This window comes from Mercenaria mercenaria, chromosome 4 (assembly GCF_021730395.1).
Source record: "Mercenaria mercenaria strain notata chromosome 4, MADL_Memer_1, whole genome shotgun sequence".
Classification (NCBI taxonomy): domain Eukaryota; kingdom Metazoa; phylum Mollusca; class Bivalvia; order Venerida; family Veneridae; genus Mercenaria; species Mercenaria mercenaria.
Genome location: NC_069364.1, coordinates 5,077,115 through 5,097,741, shown reverse-complemented (window position 1 = coordinate 5,097,741; position 20,627 = coordinate 5,077,115). Strand labels below are relative to the sequence as shown.

Sequence of the window (20,627 nt, the reverse complement as noted above, 5' to 3'; positions counted from 1 at the left end):
GCAATAACTGGAGAACCATTTGACCTAGAACCTTCAAACTTCTTAGGGTTGTAGGGCTGCTGGAGTAGAATGACCCCTATTGTTTTTGGGGTCACTCCGTCAAAGGTCAAGGTCACAGGGGCCTGAACATTGAAAACCATTTCCGGTCAGTAACTTGAGAACCACTTGACCCTGAATGTTGAAACTTAATAGGATGATTGGTCATGCAGAGTAGATGACCCCTAACGATTTTGGGGTCACTCTGTGAAAGGTCAAGGTCACAGGGGCCTGAACATTAAAAAACCATTTCCGGTCAGTAACTTGAGAACCACTTGACCCGGAATGATGAAACTTCATAGGATGATTGGTCATGCAGAGTAGATGACCCCTAACGATTTTAGGGTCACTCTGTTAAAGGTCAAGGCCACAGGGGCCTGAACATGGAAAACCATTTCCAGTCAATAACTTGAGAACCTCTCGACCTAGAATGTTGAAACTTCATAGGATGATTGTTCATGCAGAGTAAATGACCCCTATTGTTTTTGGGGTCACTCCGTTAAAGGTCAAGGTCACAGGGGCCTGAACATTGATAACCAGTTCCGATCAATAACTTGAGAACCACTTTACCCAGAATGTTGAAACTTCATAGGATGGTTGAACATGCAGAGTAGATGACCCCTATTGATTTTGGGGTCAGTCTATTAAAGGTCAAGGTCACAGTGGCCTGTTCATGTAAAATCATTTTTTATACGCCCGTTTGAAAAACGGGACGTATTATGGGAACGCCCCTGGCGGGCGGGCGGGCGGGCGTTCGGGCGGGCGGCGTCCACAGACCTTGTCCGGAGCATATCTTCTACATGCATGAAGGGATTTTGATGAAACTTGGCACAGTTGTTCACCATCATGAGACGGAGTGTCATGCGCAAGAACCAGGTCCCTAGGTCTAAGGTCAAGGTCACACTTAGAGGTCAAAGGTCAAATTCAAGAATGACTTTGTCCGGACCATATCTTCTTCATGCATAGAGGGATTTTGATGAAAGTTGGCACAATTGTTCATCATCATGAGACGGAGTGTCATGCGCAAGAACCAGGTCCCTAGGTCTAAGGTCAAGGTCACACTTAGAGGTCAAAGGATACAAGAATGAAAACTTTGTCCGGAGCATTTCTTCTTCATGCATAGAGGGATTTTGATATAACTTGGCACAAATGTTCACCACCATGAGGCGGAGTGTCATGCGCAAGAACCAGGTCCCTAGGTCTAAGGTCAAGGTCACACTTAGAGGTCAAAGGATACAAGAATGAAAACCTTGTCCGGAGCATTTCTTCTTCATGCATAGAGGGATTTTGATATAACTTGGCACAAATGTTCACCACCACGAGACGTAGTGTCATGCGCAAGAACCAGGTCCCTAGGTCTAAGGTCAAGGTCACACTTAGAGGCCAAAGGTCAGATACAAGAATGACTTTGTCCGAAGCATTTCTTCTTCATGCATGGAGGGATTTTGATGTAACTTGACACAATTATACACCATCATGAGACGAAGTGTCATGCGCAGTTCCCTTCTTTCGAATTACTTCCCTTTGTTGTTACTATAAATAGCTTATATTGTAACTTTTTCATTACTAGTCGTAGGGAAAAATCGAGACCACTTTTCTGTAGTACAACATGCATGCTACATCCAATTTTGAGGTGTATTTTGACCAGTCTCTACCTGGTAAAGATTTTTGTGAGGACTTACAATTTTTTTTTTTATTTTTTTTTTTTTTTTTTTTTTTTTTTTTAAGATTAACTTCCCTTAGTTGTTACTATAAATAACTTATATTGTAACTTTTTTATAATTGACCGTAGGGAAAAACCAAGACCACCTGGTAAGGAGTTTTTTTGTGGACTTAGAAAAACAAAACACTTAGTTATTACTAAACAACCACAAAATTAAAATTCCATTTGCAAATACAGGTGCTAGAGTAAAGAAATTTGCTGTGACGGGCGTATATTGTGACATTCTTGCACTCTTGTTTGGAAATAACTTGAGAACCACTTGACCTACAATGTTGAAACTTAATAGGATGATTGGACATGCAGAGTAGATGACCCCTCTTTATTTTGAGGTCACTTGATCAAAGGTCAAGGTCACAGGAGCCTGAACAGTGACTTGAGAACCACTAGGCCAAGAGTGTTGAAATTTAGCGGGATGACTGGACATGCCAAGTAGATGATCCCTATTGCAGCCAACCATCATTGTCTCTTTGACTTTCGCTCCTGACCCCTATTGACTTCTTGCCTATAGGACTTTGCATTGGGGGAGACATGCGCTTTTTTACAAAAGCATTTTCTAGTTATACATTCTTTTGCCCCCTCCCCATCCCCCCCACCCACACAAAATTATAAATATATTTTTAGGGCACTTAGGCTTGCCTTTCAGTGAACATCAGTCTGTCACAGCTGTCTGTCCTTTTGTCCATCCTAATCTGTGTTTTGCATAACTCAAAACGTGTTTGAGCTAGAGTCATCAAACCTTGCAGGATTGTTCTTCAGAATGTGAAGTTGAGCATTTAGTGTTATAAATGGGGATTTCTTACAGCCAGACCAGTATACAATACAATATCAGGAGTTGAAACATCTAGTTCTTAATGATTTGACATCTTTTCCAAAGTCATTTTTAGCTTGACTATTCAAAGAATAGTCAAGCTAGCTATTCTACTCACCCTGGCGTTGGCGTCAGTGTCACACCTTGGTTAAAGTTTTGCATGCAAGTACATATGGCTGTCATTTAAAGACATATAGCTTTGAGACTTATATTTTCTTTTTCTAGGTCAATTACCAACCTCACTGGGTCAAGTCCAATAACTCTGACATGTATTTTGACCAAATTATTCCCCCTTTTGGACTTACAAAATCCTGGTTAAAGTTTTGCATGCAAGTTACTATCTTCAAACTAATGCAGTTATTGAATCGAAACTTCACATGTGTCTTTGGGGTTATAAAACTAGATGATAGCATCAAGTCCCATAACTCTGACATGCATTTTTGCCAAATTATGCCCCCTTTTGGACTTAGTAAATCCTGGTTAAAGTTTTGCGTGCAAGTACATTCAGCTATAACTTAAAGGCATATAGCTTTGAGTCTTGTTTTTTCTTTTTCTAGGTCAATTTCCAACCTCACTAGGTCAAGTCCCATAACTCTGACATATATTTTGGTCAAATTATGCCCCCTTTTGGACTGGTTAAAGTTTTGCATGCAAGTTACTGTCTCCAAAACTAATGCAGATATTAAATTGAAACTTCACAGGTGTCTTTGGGGTTGTATAACTAGGTGATAGCATCAAGTCCCATAACTCTGACCAGCATTTTGCCAAATTATGCCCCCTTTTGGACTTAGAAAATCCTGGTTAAAGTTTTGCTTGCAAGTAACTATCTCCAAAACTATTGCAGATACTGGATTCTAACACGATCCGCAGCAATTGCTATATAAACATATAGCGAAATCGCCTATACATGAATCTACGATAAAATATGGTTGGCTGTTACATTTCACCCCCCTATGATTGTAACATAAGAGCTTCTACTTTAGTTCCATTACATACGAATTATTTCAGGGCCAAACGATTGAAAACAGCATTTCAAAAACATAAATATAATAAAAACTCATACTGATCTATGTGTAGGTCCGTAAAACACGCTCTGATCTCTATGAGCGAATTCAATTAGCTTAATTATGATTCAGCGGTGACATAAAGTATGACGTCATAATGATGTGACGTCATATAAAAGTTAATCTCGTCACTCGTAATACAGGGTCAACTCGCTTATTTTGATGATTCTGTTCATAATTAGTTTGCGAGCTGTTAGATTACTAAATTATATATACTTCCCAAAATTCTGATAAAAAATAAACAAATATATATACGTTCCATTGGCTATGCAACACTTTCTAACCATAGGAGGTAAATTGTAACAGCATATGACCCGAATGACGTATTACGCTGAAAATGTAGTACTGTAAAATGCGAATTATTTGCATTGTTAGAATCGAAATAATAAATATGTTCCAATAATTTTATCAATTAATAAAACATGGGCAGTTGTTTGGATGCGAATAATTAAATCACTCGTGCTGTGCACTCGTGATTTAATTATTACGCATCCAAACTCCTGCCCATATTTTATTAACTGATAAAATATAGGAACAGATTTATTATTTCTTAATTGAAACTCTATGGACATTTTAACATTAAGGGTAATTTTCCTGCTTCTGGGACAACAGTTCGAATAGTCTAGCATTGGCTGTCGTAAGGACAGCTCTTGTTCACCTACCTCTGCTCAGTGCTTCAGAATGATGTGAGTTACTTGCAGAAACTTATATACTACAGTGAGCTTCAGATTCATGAAATGTTCAAGTGTTTTGTTACTCAAAAAATTGCTATACAATCATTCTTTCTTATACAGACATTGAACATAATACGGTCCGATGAAATAAACAAGAAATACATATATAAACCCTCTCAGAAATGTGTGCGAAATCCTCTGAAAACCGGACTTTTGACTTGAACAGAACACTGGGTCCTGTTTTCAGAGTGTTTACTGTATAAGTGGACTCTTAGTATTTGGTAAAGCTTTACCCAGATAATCATATACAAGCTATTTGCTGTATCTGCAGGTAACCAGACAGGTTCCAAGTTTGAGCTAGACAATGTATGGAGTATCCAGCGCAATGTGAATATAAATGGTGGTGTGAAACAGCCCAAGGCAGAGAGCCTTCATTACAACACAAATAAAAGCTACTACTCCAGGCATGGTGGCGGATCAAAAGGTATTACTGTTGCTTGGATAATGTTTCCTGATAGGATATCTATGACTAAACAGAATTTTAAAGTTTAAACAGTTGTGAATATCTTCAAAAGCATGAAAGAAGCTAAAGCAGTAGACTGAAAGAACACTATGTATAAGCCACACATAGTGTTACACATCATTGGATTTTGTTACATAATTTATTATGCTTAAGAGTAAATTTTTCAGTGTTAATCATCAACTGTGAAAGAATCACAACTACACAAAGTGTGTTTCAGGGATGAGCTTCATATTTGAGCTAATATTTAGAAAGAATCATTCACTGTAAGAACCATGTGTGAGCTAACATAAAAATCTTTCATTGTAAGACCATGTGTGAGCTAACATAGAGAAAGAATCATTCGCTGTAAGACCCATGTGCGAGCTAATATTTAGAAAGAATCATTCACTGTAAGACCCATGTGTGAGCTAACATAGAATCATTCACTGTAGGACCCATGTGTGAGCTAACATAGAGAAAGAATCATTCACTGTAAGACCCATGTGTGAGCTAACATAGAGAAAGAATCATTCACTGTAAGACCCATGTGTGAGCTAACATAGAATCATTCACTGTAGGACCCATGTGTGAGCTAACATAGAGAAAGAATCATTCACTGTAGGACCCATGTGTGAGCTAACATAGAGAAAGAATCATTCACTGTAGGACCCATGTGTGAGCTAACATAGAGAAAGAAACATTCACTGTAAGACCAATGTGTGAGCTAACATAAAGAATCATTCACTGTAAGACCCATGTGTGAGCTAACATAGAGAAAGAATCATTCACTGAAGAACCCATGTGTGAGCTAACATAGAGAAAGAATCATTCACTGTAGGACCCATGTGTGAGCTAACATAGAGAAAGAATCATTCACTGTAGGACCCATGTGTGAGCTAACATAGAGAAAGAATCATTCACTGTAGGACCCATGTGTGAGCTAACATAGAGAAAGAATTATTCACTGTAGGACCCACAGAGAAAGAATCATTCACTGTAGGACCCATGTGTGAGCTAACATAGAGAAAGAATCATTCACTGTAGGACCCATGTGTGAGATAACATAGAATCATTCACTGTAGGACCCATGTGTGAGCTAACATAGAGAAAGAATCATTCACTGTAGGACCTGTACATGAGCTATCACTGAGAAATAATAATATACTGTGGAACCCATATGGTCATGGTTTGTTTTTGTTCCATTTATTATAGCACTGTGTATTTCAGATAAAGATGAGTTTGGTCCCTCGTTTGGAGGTTCATCAACAGCAAGGAATGATAATTCTGGAACCCTAGGAAATTCAGGTTAAGCTTTGCTTTATTACAAAAACACATTATTCTAATGTTCATTATACAACCAAACTTCTGTTTTAAAGAAAAATAATTTTTTGGCTAAAATCTGGAGGTTAGTGCCTTTAATCTTTGTTCATGTTTGAGCATACCTGTTTCAAGAAGTTATTTTTTCGGTATATAGTTGCTTAAAACAACATTTTAAGGTTTTACTGATTTTTAGCTCGATTGTTCGAAGAATAGGTAGTGCTGTCCTACTCACCACGGCGTTGGCGTCACACCTTGTTTAAGTTTTTCGTACCAGTTCGCATTTTGAGAAAACTTGAATAAAGCTTTGAAACTTTCAACTCTTGTTTACCATCACCATGTCCAGTTTTAGGCAAGAGTACATAACTCCATCAAAGATTTTGGCTGAATTATGGCCCCTTTTAACTTAAAAATCTTGGTTAAGTTTTTCGTACCAGTTCATATTTTGTGTAAACTGTTTGACATATGGCTTTGAAACATTTATCACTTGTTAATTATAACATTCTTTATCTGTAGGCAAGAGTATATAACTCTGTCAACTATTTTGGCTGAATTATGGCCCTTTTTGGACTTGGAAATTGGTACAATTTTTGTACAAGTCCACGTTTTGGCAGAAGGATTTGACATGTGGCTTTGAAACTTTGAACACATGTTTGTCATCATAATTTCCATCTGTAGGCAAGAGTACATATGTCTGTCAGCTATTTTGGCTGAATTATGGCCCTATTTGGACTCAGTTTTCGTACAAGTCCACATTTTGTCAAAGCTATTTAAAATGTGGTGTTGAAACTTTAAACACTTGTTTATCATCATGACCTCCATCTGTAGGCAAGAGTACATAACTCTGTTGAGTATTTTGGCTGATTTCTGGCCCTTTTTGGACTTGGAAATCAGTTAATTTTTTCTTACCAGCCCATATTATTCTGCCTAAACTGTTTTGTCATATGGCCTTGAAACATTGACCACTTCTTTACCATCATAGTCTACATATGTAGGCAAGACGACATAACTAGGACAAGGACTTTAGCTCAGTTGTGGCCCTTTTTTGACATAGGAGAATTAGTTAAATTTCGCATGCCATTCCATATTTTGTCTAAACTGTTCGATAAATGGCTTTTAAACTTTGAACACTTGCTTACCATCATTGTGCCATATAGTTAGACTTATCCAAATCCACAAATACAGGTACATTGTTTGTCTTATCTATTTTTCTTCTTTTGTCTAAAATCTCTGGTAATATTTTGGTGCCATACTTCCATCAATTCTTCGAAAAGTCGAGCGTGCTGTCAACAGACATGTCTTGTATGTCGAAATGTTATCTTAGTAGTATGAAGTGGTATGTATTAACTGTTATAAATATTATTTTTAGTTTATCTCCACAGATACAGGAGGTAAGACATGGGGTGTAGGAAGCCAGACATCACGTAGACCATTTAGCTATGCCTATGGCAATGACCTTCAAAATCCATCAGACAAATCTGTTTCACCAAGGAACACTTCTGTTTCAAGCACTGGAGTTTATCCACAAACTGGGGGCAGCCATTTTGGTTCAAAAACAGGAAGTGAAATGACTTCTGGGAATTTAAATGCATTCAGGGGTGGTAACTTCAACAAACAAGGGAGTGGGAACATCTTCAGTAGTGAAAGCACAGACAGTTTTGCATCCACTAATAATAACAACAGCTCTGTTTACAATAAGTCTCTTGTGTCATCATCATCTCCTGGTGCAAGTAATTCATATAACCCCACCCAGAGAAACAGTTTATTCAGTTCATCTGCACAGAAGAACCCATCACAGAATGGTCTGTTTAATGTGAATTCAAGGTCTTCATTTGAAAGTGGTTCATCAGGAAGGCAAAATAAGTCATTCTGGTAGAGGTTTTTTGGAAATGTGACTTGTTTAAGTGCTTTCATTTAACTGCATTTAGTACTTATCTAGTGGTTGTATAAGTTGTATAAGATTGCAATAACCATCTGATTGAAAGGAGAGAACATAAAACAGTGTTCATGTTGAAGATTAAGTGAAATAAAGTGAGCTATATACACATGTATATGTTATAGATTGGATCTTATTTACTTTTTGTCATGATTTTGTAGTCAGTAGATATATTTATATTGTAGAGCCTGTGATAATTTCTGTAAGATATTCTGGTAAATGTTTTCAACTGATTGTAGCTCGTCTGAACCAAGGGTTTAGAGAGATTTGTAAGTATAGCTGGATGGTCCGTTCACAGTCTTACTTAAAAATCTTCTATGAAACTTCTGAATCTTAGTCTGTAGCATGCTGGTATGGACCGCTTTCAAGTTTGTTCAAAAAGTTTCACTTGAATGCATTTAAGGGATCATCAGAGCTTAAGATACAAAACAACTTTCACATGGGCCAAAGTTTTCAGTATATTCCAGAAGTTTGGATTTTCCTGAGTACCTAGAGGTCATTTTCCCACATCGTATTATTTTGTTGAGATATTCAGAGTGGGGTAAGGCCGGTTCTGAATTTACCTTGTTATTTTTCCGAGGAGTAAAATAAAAGTAAGTTGTTTGTTTATTTAACATCAAAGATGGAAGCTGTCCATTTTTAGTAAATTTCCTAGCAGGTTCGCTTTCTCTTTACTGAGATAGCTGATTATAATGTTTGATTTTGGTCGAACAAACAACCATGTGAAACTGTTTGGGATTGACTATTTGCAGAATTACTGAAGAACTGCGCAGTTTCAGAGGAACAAGATAAATGTTGATTTTCTTAATTTGTTAAAAACGAATATTCTGATTGCATTGCTAGTTATTGACAGCCAGTGAAATTGTAGCTTTTAAGACCAGTTTGGCATGCTTTCAAAGATTGACAATATGTGACCAGCTGTTATGTTTAGAAACAAAAATGTTGTGAAATACATTGTATATGGTGAAAACTCACAGTGTAAAGTGAGAAATACCATGAAATGGCACCAAAAAACAAATGATGGTAGAAAATGATGTCTGAAGTTGACTGGCTCTGTAGAAATTGTATCAGACTTTACTTAAAAGCATCATTAAATTTTGATGGATCTTTTTAAAGCTTCTTCAGATGTTTCTGCTTGACTGCATTTAAAGACACCACAGCTAAAAAAAGAATATCCTTTAGAAATTATTCTCATTAGTTTTCCAAGCAAGGTGAAAAGGTCAAGGTGAGGTGAGCAACAAAGGGTGTTTGTGAGTTGCATTGGTTGCCTGTATTATATTAGTGAACCAATAAATATTGCAACTGTTATTTAATAAAGTACCAAATGCCTAAGTTAAAGGTATTTAAGGCAGGTCCCTGTGTCTGTCTTAGAAAATGTGACTTTGAAATTTGTTATAGACTGGATTTATTAATTGTACAGTGAAGTTGATCTTGCCTTGCTAATTGCCAAAATGTTTGCAGAACATGCACACATAGAAAATTTTGTTTGTAACTTTGATCTTTCTTTATTTTGCAATGCATTAAATAAAAAAGAATGATTTAAGTTGTGCAATCTGAAGTTAAAGAAAAAATATTATACACACATTTTTTTAGACATGATCCCAAAACTGAAGGGAAAGAAATAAATGTTTAAGTATAAACCTTTTAACTGCATTTATTCCCTCCCCTGCATTATATAAAACTTAACTGGGAGATATTCTATGTACTGGTATACTGTTGTAGTAGTGTAAATGTTTTGAATATGTCAGTTTTGAAGTTTTGCTCTTTCATTTCTTGTAATAATGATTTTAGAGTACATTGTGGCTTAATCTATGCTTTAGGTTATTATAAACACACTGTGATAAAAGAGTAGCTTTTACTTGGTGTAAGCTTGTACTGGGTATAAGTTTTATTGGGTACTGGGACCAGGGAGGCTGGGTATAAGCTTTTTAGTGTGCATAAATTTGTACTGGTTTAAGCTTTATTGGGTATATGCAAGTATTGAGAGGACAGATGTATTTTTTACTAACAGAAACAAATTTTATGCTGAAAGATATTTTTTTTCAAAGAAAATATTTTTTTGAAAATATGTGTATCTACTTCAACAGAAAACATTAGGGTTAGTGCAGTCATCCTCAAGTCTGTCTAGGTTATAAGTTGAAAACCATATTTTGGGGTCAGCATTGTTTCTTTGGAAAACATCCAAGAATTTAGACTTTAATTAAAGAGCTTTGATAAACTATTATAGTAGGTAGCTGTTTTTGTCATTTTCAGCTGGGGGATTGGGGAAAGGGAGCAGGGTTTAATAGGACAGTAAACATGTTTTGAGAGAGATTTTACCTCTGACATGCTGGTAAAACACCTTTATTTACTACGTAGAATTTTGCACATTGTTTTTGCTAGAAGAGTATATAATCACATATTTAGTTCATATACAGCATTTGTGAAATCCCTTTGGATACATTTGTGCCCTCGGCATATCAGCCTGGGGTACTAACCTATCCCTAGGAGTTGCAAAAGTTGTGCTATAAAAAAAGTTGATTTATAAAAGCTTTTGTGAAGGGAGACAATTTTAAGGTTTAACGGTCACCTTGATGAAAAATACATTTATGTACTGTGCATATTTCATAATATTTCCTGTTATAAGTGCAATTGTATGACTGTTTCATTGTGATAAAAGATTATTGTTAGGAATCAGGCTTTCATAGGTCAGTCCCAAATTGTATCTGAATAAACCAAAGTTTTTGATAAATTGAGTTTTAAACATGATTATTTTATCATGTGAAAGTAGGGCACATTCAAAAGGTTGCTTGTGTTTATTTTATTTTATTTTTTTAATAAAAGTTTAATGCTTATGGGATATATGAAAAGTACCTTATTTCTGATTATCTGACTTGAACTTTGGTCATAATGGCACATAAGCTATGGACATACCTAATATTTAATGCCATCATTCTCACCTCATTTCTAGTACATTCTCATGATCTTATATCTTCAAGAAGTTGTTTTTTTTTTCAGCAAATATTTCTAAAATGATTTTAACATTACACCAGTGACAAACTATTGCTTTAGATCAGCTTAACGTGATAACCACTGATCTCTATTTAGTAGCGATGTGGAATTTTTGTTTGAAAGTTTGAATTAGGAATGTTAGTCGTAGCTGGGGTCCGACAGTTGCAAAGTAACCAGCAACTTTTCATAGTTTTATACTCTAAAGGAATAAGTGTTAAAATGTATTGTTTTGAAGTTATTTTTCCATGCATTATTCCATTCATCGTTTACTATAACCATAAAATCCTGTTTAGTTACAGTGTATGACATCCTGTTTTGTTTGTATCAAAGAAAACTTAAAAGTTTTGCAGTTGGGATCCTTTATTGTCAAACAAAAAAGACCATACTTTGCCCTTTCCAGGATGTAATTTCCAGGACACCTACAGCACTCCAGTCACATAGTTATGTTTTTCCTTAATTGCACATCTGTGATCTATTTAATCTTTTGTCGAGATTTATATATACACGTATACAGTTACTGCATTTATTGACTGTGTAATATTTATTTGTTTTATGACCTCCTTCAAAGAAGAGGGTTACATTGCTCATGCTGGTCAGTTGGTTGGTACATTAGTTTGTCCATCTGTGTTCAAGATAAATTGATAAAACACACTTGGGCCTACAGCTGTATAGGTTTGAAAGAGGATTACCTGTGCTCAGTAGATGACCCCTGGTGTTTTTTGGGTCAGTAGGTCGAAGGTCAAGGCAAATGATCATTTTTCTATCAATAACAGTAGAATGGCTTACAATTTTCAAATTCAGTGGGTGATAAGTTATTGTCAGTAGATGACCTGTTGTTTTGTTGTCATTTGGTCAAACACCATCTTCTTGTCATACTAGAGATTGAAAATTGCACACCCAGTGATCTCTGTAAGGCTGGTATATGGGGCATATGTGTTTTACATACAGCTGTTGTTATTGTTGTCAAATGTTATTGTAAAATGTCACTTGTCATAGACTTAATAATGACACATTATTTTATTTCATACTTGTTAAAAATGCATTTATAGACACAGAGATGATAAAAATAAAATTTCATCTTTCAATATTGGAAATGAGTTTTACTGTGTATTGTTTCAGCTTCTTGCCTTAAGGTGGTTTTGCACATTTGATAAACCGGACATTACGACATTAATGGCGTAATGTCATTTATCTGGAAAACATAGAATAAAGCCTGAATTCGGCGTATGGAAATGAAAATCATTTTATGAAGTAATTGCAACCTGTGAGTAAATTTACTACAATGGCACTATCACTACCTTTCTAACGATAAATATGGTAATAATTCAAGTTGTGATTTTCCCAAAGACTTCTAAGTATATTGTTTTAAAAAATCGGGGTTCAATCAAATTCTACATCACAGAAAAAAATTTGAACCTAATGCACAGACCTACCTTAAAGCAGCATGCCTCCAGAACGTTCGACAACAAAAAAAATATATTTTTTAGATATCTTGAAATAAATGCTATATTTCTTAAGAAGGCTTTAAAACTTAATTACTGACAAACTTTATGTTACGGAAACACTTGAGAATTTGCTGTTTTTACTACTTTTTATGATGAAAATTGAAAAGCGTTTGTCACGCTTTTACTCCAGGTAAACTGTCCTGATTATAAATATCTATATTTTGGAGTCATTATCCACTACTTCAGCTATAGCGCTATTGGTTACGACGACGGGAAAATGTCTTTATTGCCGCGGCGGTCCGGGGTTCGATTCCCGATGCGGTCATCTTTTTTTCTTGATTTGGAACTTTTAAAATATGTTAGAAACAAAAAATCATACTCTAATGTTCATAATGTGATCAAACTTCAGTTTGAAAGAAAGATTATTTTTTAGCCAAATCTGGAGGCATGCTGCTTTAAATGAAATCTTGCTGTTGACAAAGAACAAAAATTGTTTTAAATATGCTTCAAGTAAACAGCTTCGCACTTTGTTTTGTATTGTCTCTCTGCTGTTTTGTATTGTCTCTCTGCACAAATGCAGACACACATCTGGGATAGATTTCCATTCACTTAGCCTAGTAAGCAAAGTGGACTATAGACATAAGATTGCTTTACTATTGTTTTGCTGACAAGTACTTCAAAGGTCATTGTCAGAGTGCCCATCGACACAGAGGTTTCCATTCATGTACTGGGGAAAGCTTTGGCATATATTTACTTCAGCTTCATAGGATGGTTGACTGTAGTCAGTATATGGCCTCTGGTGCTTTGGGGATCAGTATGACAAAGGTCAAGGTCACAGTGACCTAAACTAATCAGTAACTGGGTTACCTAAGCCTACAACGTTCGGAATTCATGGGATGATTGCCTGTGACCATTTGAAGGCCCCTAATGCGTATGTTATCAGTTTGTTAAAGGTCAAGGTCAAGGTGACCTTGAGGCTGACAATTATTACCGGTAAAAACGTTGAGACTGCTTAGTCCTGTGGTTGAGAAACTTCAAGGATGCTTGCATATGGTTAGTAAATGACCAAACATGTCAGTTTTAGGGACATTAGGTCAGAATCAAAGAGTCTGTGACCTTAATACTTAAAAACGGTTTTGATCTATAACTTCAGAATGCTTACTGAACCTTCTAAGCTTTATGGATGTATGCTGATTTTTGTATTCAGCTGTTTACACAAGACTGAAAACTACTGCAGAGTGTTCTAGAGAAAGGCCTTCAAAATTAGTTTAGGTATTTTACTGTTTTGTGGATCTGTACGGTCAATAACTTGAAATCGCGCAAATGCCTGTATGCATTAGGTCGTAATGCTGTAATGCTTTTGATATTGTGAATCTAGAATGTTCGAAGGGAGACTAATATGATAAAGTAAGAAATCAGATGATTTATGTTTCACTCCCTTGTTTATGACAAATGAAGACTTCATGACAGTCTATAAGGTCGAATATTGAAGAACTACCGGCATTTCATTAGCTATTCGTCTGAGACAAGTGACATAATTTGGGCTGAATCACAAGAGAAAAAATTCAGTTTGGATACAATGATCGAATCCATAATGACTGTCGAAATCACATTCTGGCTCCTAGACTAGTCAGTCTATATCCTAGGTCTAATAATCATTTATTTAAGAAAATTTGTAAAATAGACTTGCATTTGTCACTATTTCATAACATAAAAGAAAACTTACAAAAACCTGAACATTTGTGAGAAGTTCTTTGTTAACATTCTAGTGGCTAGTCAAGAAAACATGAACGTAGATTGTCGAAATCATGGGCGCGATGCTGAAAGCCAGAACCACAATCTACAGTAGTCGAACTCGAAAGTCTAAACCACGATGATAAAAGTCGAAAAAAAAAAAGAAAAAATAAAACAAGGGGGATTGCGAAACCATAATGATAAAAACCTGAAACCACGATGGTGAAAACGCATGTTTATGTAGCGTTTTCGTAATCGTAGCTTCGTGATTTCAGCTTTTGAGTTGTCACTTTCGTGATTTCGACTGCCAAGATCGTGGTTTCGACTTTCAAATCGTGTGTTCAGCTTTCGAGGTACTGGGCTCACAAATAATTAAAAAAAACACACACAAAATAAACAACAACAACAACAACAACAAAAAAACCGTAGCACTGCAGTCTGGATTATACATGCAAGCATTATTCATCTACTACACGCTGCACTATATCTTCTATTCTGGTACATAAAAGTCTAATTCAAAGAGTTACACTTGTACCTTACAAACTGCCGCTGATTCTATCCGGTACCAGTGCATGGGTGAAGAAATGCCCGGAATGGTACCTCGGCTCGGCCTCGGAATAGTTTCATATCTTTCTCTCTCTAACGGTGTAAAACAAAAACAAAACAAAATATACAGATAACAACGCGGATATATGTACGAAACAAAGCTGGTATTCGTATGTCACAAATGCTAAGTTTACAAGAAAAACAGAAGACTCTCTGACGTTTTTATTTTAACTCCACTTTTCTTGGGTTATTATATCATAGCCGTTGCGTGTCTTCTGTCCGTGTAGATGATTGTCTGGTAGTAAATGTATGATGAATGGATGACCTGTAATAGCTTCACTTTCTCACCATCCATAAATATTAAAGTCTTATACATGTATATACATTGTCGTAAATAAAATGAGGCACACATTTATCTAACATGGAAAGCGGATGATTCGCCGGACATTATATCAGAGATTAAAAATAGCTCTTAAACTTCAACGCGACAGAAGTCTTTATGAACGAAGAAAAATTGTCCCGTCGTCTTGAAACGCCAATACAAATACAAAATACAAACCTATAACGCATTAATCTATTTATTTACTTGTTACAAAATTGAAAATAAAGCCTATGTTCTCATATTTATTACCGGCGTTTGTGTGTTTGACAGGTTGCATTTTCCAATGTACCACGGTAACACTAGATTACCTTAATTCTTTGTCCAATGTTTTTTTTTATTTTTTATTTGAAAAGTAGAAACATTTAAGTGCTTGTCATCGTTCTTGTTCAATTAATCAGCTCTTATCAAGTATACAATGAAATCTTCAACAGCACCCGGTAAGTTATTCAGTGTTGACAGGAGGTGTTAGCCGTGAAAAAAGCAAGCAAGTGGGTTTAAAGCAACCGTTTCAAGTGTGCTTTTCATTATAGGTTAAATACATTTTTGACGTTCTTAAGAACTTCTCTACAGGGACATGCAGAATTGTATCATATATTTGAGCCGCACCATGAGAAAACCAATATAGTGGCAGTCTGGTCTGGATCCATGCTGTTCGCTAACGGTTTCTCTAATTGCAATAGGCTTTGAAAGCGAACAGCATGGATCCTGACCAGACTGCGCGGATGCGCAGGCTGGTCTGGATCCATGCTGGTCGCAAAGCCACTATGTTCGTTTTCTCATGGTGCGGCTCAATTTTCATTCAGTCTCCTAAATGTCTCCCAAAGTTCTAATGATTGTAAATTTTGTTTTCTTGGATTGTATTGTCATCACATGTTGATTTCAGCAAGTTCGATTTAAATTTTTTTTCATTGGCACAATAAAAAATGGATTTTTGTTGTCTTAAGAAATTGTGTTGTAACGTATTTGGCTGTGGAAGAATCACACTTGGGACAAAGGTTATCTGAAAATTATAAGCCATAGAAAATGTTAAGCTTATATGATTGAATACTTCTTTCTTCCATTCATAACATGTCTCCTCAGTATGGACTGCCACCATTGTACTGTCGCGCTTGGCCATCGTACTGTCGTGTTATCGCCATCGTATTGTTGTACTTTATCATCGTACTGTTGCACTTTGACATCGTACCATCGTACCTTCGCGCTACGCGTTCATAGGGAGTCCAAACGGAACACCGTACCTAAAACAAGGATTCCGGAAAAATAACTGTCCACTAAATATCGCTCCTCAATTAAACTGAAAGTTATTTGATGCATTAATGCAAATTACTTGTATTATTTGACGAGACGTGCTTCTTTAGATCTGAGATTAAATGAATATCTTGTTATTGTATTTTACGTAGTTACTTCTGAATTGGTTTTTGCGACGGCTTATCTAAATGCCAAAAAGATTTATCGAAAGAATACCATTTAATAAAGGTTTTGTTATATCTGTCGGTAAAATTCTATTGTAAAATATGTACAGGTGGCCTTTAAATGAACAAATGTCGGCTTACCGTACTACATAAGTGTTTATAATCTTTTACAAATTTACATGACATTATTTAACTATGTAACAGTATTATATTATATGAAACTAAAATTTCGTCTAAAAAGATGAGAAATTAACAATTTTCACGATTAAAGTCAACATTATTCAATACATGTTTTCTTTTCTTGTGGCATGTATGAAAAGTGCTTTAAATCTGAAAAATCCTATTAAAATATGTATCCAATTCTGTATGGAGATTACAGCATGTGTGGATTAACGGCGGATTATTACTTTAAAGCACAATCTTAAAATATATAAGCAAACGATAATGCAACGAGTACACAATAGATAATTTAGATTGTATTTTTAACTCATAAAATTCGGATCGTCGAAAACAATAGCAGCAGTTAGAGTACACAAAGTGAAAAGGGAAGTTTCGGATATTTAATAGTATTCCTCAGGTAATGCGAAAATAATATGGAAAACATTCAAAGGGATGGAAAGAATAAAAATGAAGAATGTGTCATTTAGAAAGTAAAAGTCAATGGAAACATTTCACTTATGACTTTATGTTAATTTGTAAAAAAATAACACCCGTGATCACCGTGCAGGTTGCAATAAACGGAAAGTAAAAATGCGGCTATTTCAGGCTCAGAATTTCTACGGCGACATTACATCGCCACCTCCGCCACCCCATTTCTCCATTGACAGGGAGGCGACACGTGTCATGCCAGTGTATCTGAATCAGTATCGTGACGGCCGACGGCTTCCGACGCCGGAAAAGGTCGCCGTTATGGAACTTTCGAACAGCTTTGAACGCAGACGTCTCGGAAAGCACCAGCGTATTTTAAATGACATATCCGAGAGGTGTCGAGCTCAAGAAATAACGGACTTAAGTAACAAATTATCAGCCAAAAAGACAATTTACACGATTGATAAACCAACCAAAGAAATGACATTTTATTCTACAACATTCATGGGTTCACAACCAAGAAAAATACCAACAGAAGCTGCAGAAACCGGAAACAGCATGTCACCCACGGATGATGACGCTTCCCGACCGTTATTCGAGAAAAATTATAGACAGTTTCCTGCAAGACGCATTATGCGCCAGCAGACGAAGTTTGACTTTCTGAGACAAAAAACCAGCTTTCCAAAGTTATCTCAACCAACTGCTCAGATAGTTCCGAAATCATCAGTATCAGATTCACAAGCCATGAATCTTCGAGCAGGCCTCGCTCAAAGGCAACAAATAAATGGTCCTATTCAATTGGACCACTATACAAGCCCGAGACCGGATCTGGCGCCACTTGTGTTACCAACTCTAGAAAGATACAATACTGGAATTCAGTCGGAACGCCTCGATAGATCCGAGATGTGTTTCTCTACATCACGTGTTACTTTAGGACATCGGACAAGAACCCAGTTGACCATTGATACAACGCGAAGCGGGACAATTCATTTGAACCAAACTGTTCCACCAGTGGGTCTGACAAATTATGGTCACGAACTCTCACAGTTACAACTGACGAGTGGGCATTCACCACCACCTAATTCTGTACACGAAGTAACCGCTGACGCGTCTTGAAGAGGTGCGTGATTAGTATGAACAGCTTAAATCATGCCTACTTCACCCGATGAACGCATTTTAGCGGCTTTAATAAAGTCTGCCCACAGTTAGTTATTGAAATCGTAGTTACAACCTTACTATTGTGATCTTGTTGGTTACAAAAATCTTGTGTTTTACCTAGAGCTTTCGAAACTTGATCTGTGATGTTAGATGTGTATATAGGCATTCATATAATTTTCTTGTTGTATTTTGTAATTTACTGATGTGAATGTGCATTTGTAAATAGGTTTCAAGCCTGTATATTAGTCAGTGTTTAGTGTTCTGTTTGACTGCAAATACGTCATACGGAATGACAATAAAAACAACAGAACAATAAAAACGATAAACGAAAGAACAAAAAGAGAGTAACAAGAAATAATAATTGGAGAGGGGAAAATGCGAAAGGGCACCGTGCAAGAATCTGTATTTCATTTCTTTTTTGTCATATATATGTGTATGTGTTTTGTTATTTCTTTCTGAGGTAATGAACTATAAAAGCCAGGTTGACCAACCTAGGAAAACATAAGCCCGACCGCAGAAACAAACCTCAGATACATAAACACAATACTATATAGACACTTTGCAGTCGAAACTCGGTGAAAATTCTCACACCTTAGACGCTTATTGAAAAAGTATGCCAATACTCCAACTTGCATAGCTAATGTACTTTTTGGTACTAATCGAATCAATGGATTATCTTGTAATAAGATTTATTTGAGCTAACAACGGAAAAATGTATTTTTGTGTTACTTGTAATATTGCACAGCTTGAATAGTTGAATAGTTCATGACATGTTGATTAACCATTCGAATTATCTTTCGAATTTTGAAGGGTAAATATTTATTACGCTTAAAGGTGACCAGTCACATTGAAACAACATTTTATGACATTTTCCAATTTATTCAAGGAAATAAGACCCATAACATAGCGCTTGATACCTGCTTTATTACTGCCTTTTAATATAAAAATATATGAATACATTGGAGTATTTCTTTTGATTTTCCATATAATTTCTTGTTTTACATTTCCATTTTATAGACATTAGAACATTTCAACAATCGAAACCAAAAGACAAGTTTTAAAACTGCGAGTAGCTTTTTAATTCTTTTATTTCCAGTATATCTTGTTGAGCAACCAAGATAGGCAAAGGGATGTTATGATACTTTCACAATACAATTTTGGCCAAGTAATCATTATTTAGTATTTTATTATATTATTGTCAATGCATATCGTTGACAAATACAATACAATATAGTTCTTACATTCATATTATTCCTTATGTCAAGTATCTTTATCAAATTCATACTTATGCTAAAATAACTCTTGGTTCAGGAAAGTCAAAATTTAAAAAAAACTCCAATGAAATTCTGACGAGTATAAAAGTACTCAGTGAAAATAACTTAATGTAAATAATCAGATTTTAAAGTTTCAAACAAATCTATTTCTTGGCCAAAATCTGATTAACCACCTTTATAGAAATTTGTAAATAGGTGAACTACTGAGAAAGAATTTAAGAAAATACCTGACAATGTGGTCAGCCATTTTACTTAATATACTGTCGAATTATCTATTTTGGAAATAATCTTTCAAAAAGAGTAACTATTACACAGTGTCTTACGTTTATGATGAAATTAGTGACCGTTTCTTACATTCTAGAAACAACCAAAACATTGTTTTGTTCTTCAGAATTAAGTAATACATAAAAAAAGAGTTAAATTCTCCATTTTCGTTCTCACTATTATGGAGATAAAAAAGCTTTCATATTGGCAAAAGTTGAAATGTCCATAACATTCTCCTTTTTAAGCATATTTTGAAAATTCGTTCGCTGCCTTGAATGATTTGAGAACACATTAAGGGAAAAAGGCGGATATAAATGCATATTTGATGAACGTCGCCTTTACCCTTTTTTTTTGTTTCCAAGATTTATTTGAGGACTTTTAATGTTATAATTATAATTATGATAGTTGCTCTGATAATATTTTTATCAGCTTCCGGTCTGATTATAATTGTTTTATATTACATTTATTTCATTAAATTTTTCTTTTTTGCAGTCGTTATACATTTTTATCTTATCTCAAGACCTTATCACAGTAGATATAGTTGTACGTATTGTGTCATTACTGTTTGTTAAATAAAAGATATATTAGTCTTTAAATACAGCCAAATTTTGAAGTTAGATCTACCTGATTATAAGTTCTTTTTACATATTTTGCAAAATGTAGGTTAGATTTTATCATAATTTTATTCTTCCAATCTCCAAGTATAGACCGTAAAGAAATTTAAGGTGTGCCAGAGACGTGAGAAGTTGTGTCCCGCTCATACCAAGTCAATT

At 35.6% G+C, this 20,627-nt stretch overlaps 2 protein-coding genes across 4 annotated transcripts in view; both read left to right on the top strand.

The window, feature by feature from the left end:
• LOC123550873 (probable cyclin-dependent serine/threonine-protein kinase DDB_G0292550) overlaps positions 1-12,145 on the top strand; it is a 39,372-nt gene extending 27,227 nt beyond the window's left edge. For all 3 annotated transcript variants that reach the window (XM_045339329.2, XM_045339332.2, XM_045339330.2), the window contains exons 3-5: positions 4,637-4,789; positions 6,035-6,112; positions 7,507-12,145. In XM_045339329.2, the coding sequence (XP_045195264.2) occupies positions 4,637-4,789; positions 6,035-6,112; positions 7,507-8,000 (725 nt within the window). In that variant the 3' untranslated portion in view covers positions 8,001-12,145. The remainder of the gene's footprint in view (positions 1-4,636; positions 4,790-6,034; positions 6,113-7,506) is intronic.
• A 4,491-nt stretch (positions 12,146-16,636) lies between these two features.
• Positions 16,637-20,345, top strand: LOC123553173 (uncharacterized). The gene has a single exon (XM_045342914.2). The coding sequence runs from the start codon at positions 17,321-17,323 to the stop codon at positions 18,272-18,274; it is 954 nt and encodes a 317-aa protein (XP_045198849.2). The 5' UTR covers positions 16,637-17,320; the 3' UTR covers positions 18,275-20,345.
• The last annotated feature ends 282 nt before the right edge of the window (positions 20,346-20,627 follow it).

Coding starts and splice junctions, on each gene's coding strand:
- LOC123553173 (XM_045342914.2), top strand. CDS start 17,321: ATGCGGCTATTTCAGGCTCAGAATTTCTACGGCGACATTACATCGCCA.